We start from the raw sequence: 2,571 nt of genomic DNA, 5'->3' as shown, positions 1-2,571 counted from the left end.
CCTCCAGGTCTGGGATTCGAATCATGGATGGCCATGTGGGAGTGTCCAGCACCTTAACCACCACAACACCTGCTGGTCCCATGGAGAGGTTTTTCCTATAGGGCACGTGCACTCACCAGAAAGACAGAGACAGACAGAGAGAAAACGAAAAATCACCCCCCAGGGGGGAATGGCCATGCAGCAATCCCTTCTCCTCCATTCTCCTCTCAGGACTTTGGGCATGCAAGTACACGCGCCCGGCGTGAGTTTAAGCCACCGGATCTGGGACTTTAAGATAAGGTAATTTAAGACGTGATTCATTATTTTGCTAATACAGAATACTCCTTTAAAGCAACAGTGTCTTCAATTATAAATTCAGAAACATTGCATAAAAGAATCTATGATAATACTGAAAGCTCATTCATTTCAGATACTTACTCACTACAGCTGTCTTTGATCTCCTTACTATGCTTACAGTAATAATCAATTTCCTCATCTGTTGTATTTATACTTTCATGTATCTTACAAATAGCTGCTTTGTTTTCTTTAATATCTTCAAAGCATTCTGGAAAGAGGAAATATTTTCTTGAAGCAGACATCATAAATGCAAAATGAACAAATACAGTCGTAAAAAGGGGTATGGCAACCTACCTTCAAGGAAGAGAGCCAGAAAATGGAAAGGAAGTGAAAGTTGAGATGAGAAGGTCCCTATACTATAAAGCAGAGAACCAGAGCCAGACTTGATAGCAGATCCAGAAGCTATGAAGGATTTGTATTTGGAAATGAAGAGAAATATCCTTTGTTTCTCATCTTTAACATAAGATATGTAGGTTATGTGATATCTAAGTTGAATTACATCTTATAATGCTATTAATTCGTGTAAACATTTATGATGCTAACCTAAGACGTGTTTGACAAATGCAAAAACTGTATTCAATTCCAAATAAATTATTAAATACACCTTCAGCTCATTTGTTTCTGTTACTAGTGATTAAGGTTTAAAATATTAACATAAAATATTAACACTGTATTGTTTCTGACTACAGAAACAAACTCTTATCTTTTCAAAACTGCTAAGAATACGCTAACTGCTGGTTCTCAAGAAATTAAGTTTTTTAAATAGCTTATATGCCGGATCTTAAAATACTACATTTATGTAATTTGTTTTTTTCACTCATAGTGTTTTTCAGAATTATTTCAGAAAATGTGGCATCTATTTATCTTGGTGCCTGATTTTTGAGATTCCTATATAGACAGAAAAAAAAATAACTTTCACTCAAGTATTTTAAATAATCTGTGCTGAGAAAAGAAACACCTTTTCAACTACACATAAGGTGACATTTCTGCTTAAATAACATAATTAAATGCTGAATACAGAAATGTATCATTGAAAAACTGTAATTAAGTCACAACTATGCCTATGATAAACATCTAAATTATTCATTAGTAATCAGAATTGCCACAGAAGTTATAATGCCAACTGCATGTTGCCCTAGACAGAGAAACTGAATATTATCTTGCATACCATAAAAAATTAAGACTAAGAGAGCTCTATCAGACAAATCTACTTACTATTAATTCTTTGAATCATATCTTCTTTAGTATTTATGTCTTGCTCATACTGGAAAACTAAAATAAATAATTCTTTTGTGACTTCATGGTTAAAATGTCAGACGATAATACAAGCAGATCTTATTTATTTTTATTTTATACCTACCAAATTCTAGTAAAAGTCTGTCCAAACTGACAAATAAGCTGTCATTCATCTTGGATACTATGTTAAAATGAAAACAAAAATTACAAGGAAGTATTTGAAGTAATATGCAACCAGCATATTTTCAGAGAATGCTTTTCAAACATGACAACGTAGCTTTTTTTCACAGAAAAATGTACATGAAGGAGGGGGCGCCTTTATCAGTGTTTACACGTGTTGCCACGATTAAGTCTTCGAATGTTCTGGGGTCCACAGACTCCCAGATTTCTCAAACCGATATCCGCTTAAAATCAACCTCTAATTGCGTCCCTTCTTGGGGTGTGTATGACCACAAGCAAGATTCCTGAAGGCAGTCCTCCACCACCCTCAAGGTGCGATTTTGCATTTAGGAATTCACCACCAAGAACCCTAACCGTGGCGGTTTTCACGGGAATGCCGCCGCATCACAAACTACGCCCGAGGCGGGGAGCGCATCTCCGGCTCCCACCTCCCCCCCCCCCCCAGCCGAGGCCCCCCTCAGGCGCGCCGCAGCCCTCGGCGACACCCCAGCCACGCGGCCGCGCCCACGGCTTCGGACCGCGCTGCGGGACGTGACGCGACGCCCCAGCCGCCCGACGAGGCGACGCGGACAGGCCCTCAGAACGCGGCCCGCGTCGTTCTTCCGCTCGGGGCCCGCGGCCCGCCCGCCCCCTGGCTCTCCCCACGGCCCCTCAGAGCCCCGGGCCCAGGGAACAACCGCCACGTGCCACTCCCTTTCCCACCCACCTACAGCCCTCTGGAACCAACGTCGTCGCCCTGGCTCCCGAGGGCCCCGCACTGCACTGAGCCCCGGCACGACGCGTGCCACGGCCAAGTCCAGTCGCCAACCGGCCGAAGCC

At 42.2% G+C, this 2,571-nt stretch overlaps 1 protein-coding gene across 1 annotated transcript in view; it reads right to left on the bottom strand.

The window, feature by feature from the left end:
* Positions 1-2,571, bottom strand: part of CUNH14orf39 (chromosome unknown C14orf39 homolog) — a 62,694-nt gene extending 60,123 nt beyond the window's left edge. The window contains exons 1-4 of the mRNA XM_006144813.1: positions 2,459-2,571; positions 1,697-1,753; positions 1,552-1,608; positions 418-544 (exon numbers count right to left, since the gene is read on the bottom strand). Of these exons, the coding sequence (XP_006144875.1) occupies positions 418-544; positions 1,552-1,608; positions 1,697-1,745 (233 nt within the window). The 5' untranslated portion in view covers positions 1,746-1,753; positions 2,459-2,571. The remainder of the gene's footprint in view (positions 1-417; positions 545-1,551; positions 1,609-1,696; positions 1,754-2,458) is intronic.

The sequence above is a fragment of the Tupaia chinensis genome, unplaced genomic scaffold (genome assembly GCF_000334495.1).
Source record: "Tupaia chinensis unplaced genomic scaffold, TupChi_1.0 Scaffold000133_1, whole genome shotgun sequence".
Classification (NCBI taxonomy): domain Eukaryota; kingdom Metazoa; phylum Chordata; class Mammalia; order Scandentia; family Tupaiidae; genus Tupaia; species Tupaia belangeri.
The sequence above is the reverse complement of the archived record's forward strand: the minus strand, read 5'-3'. Positions and strand labels throughout refer to the sequence as shown.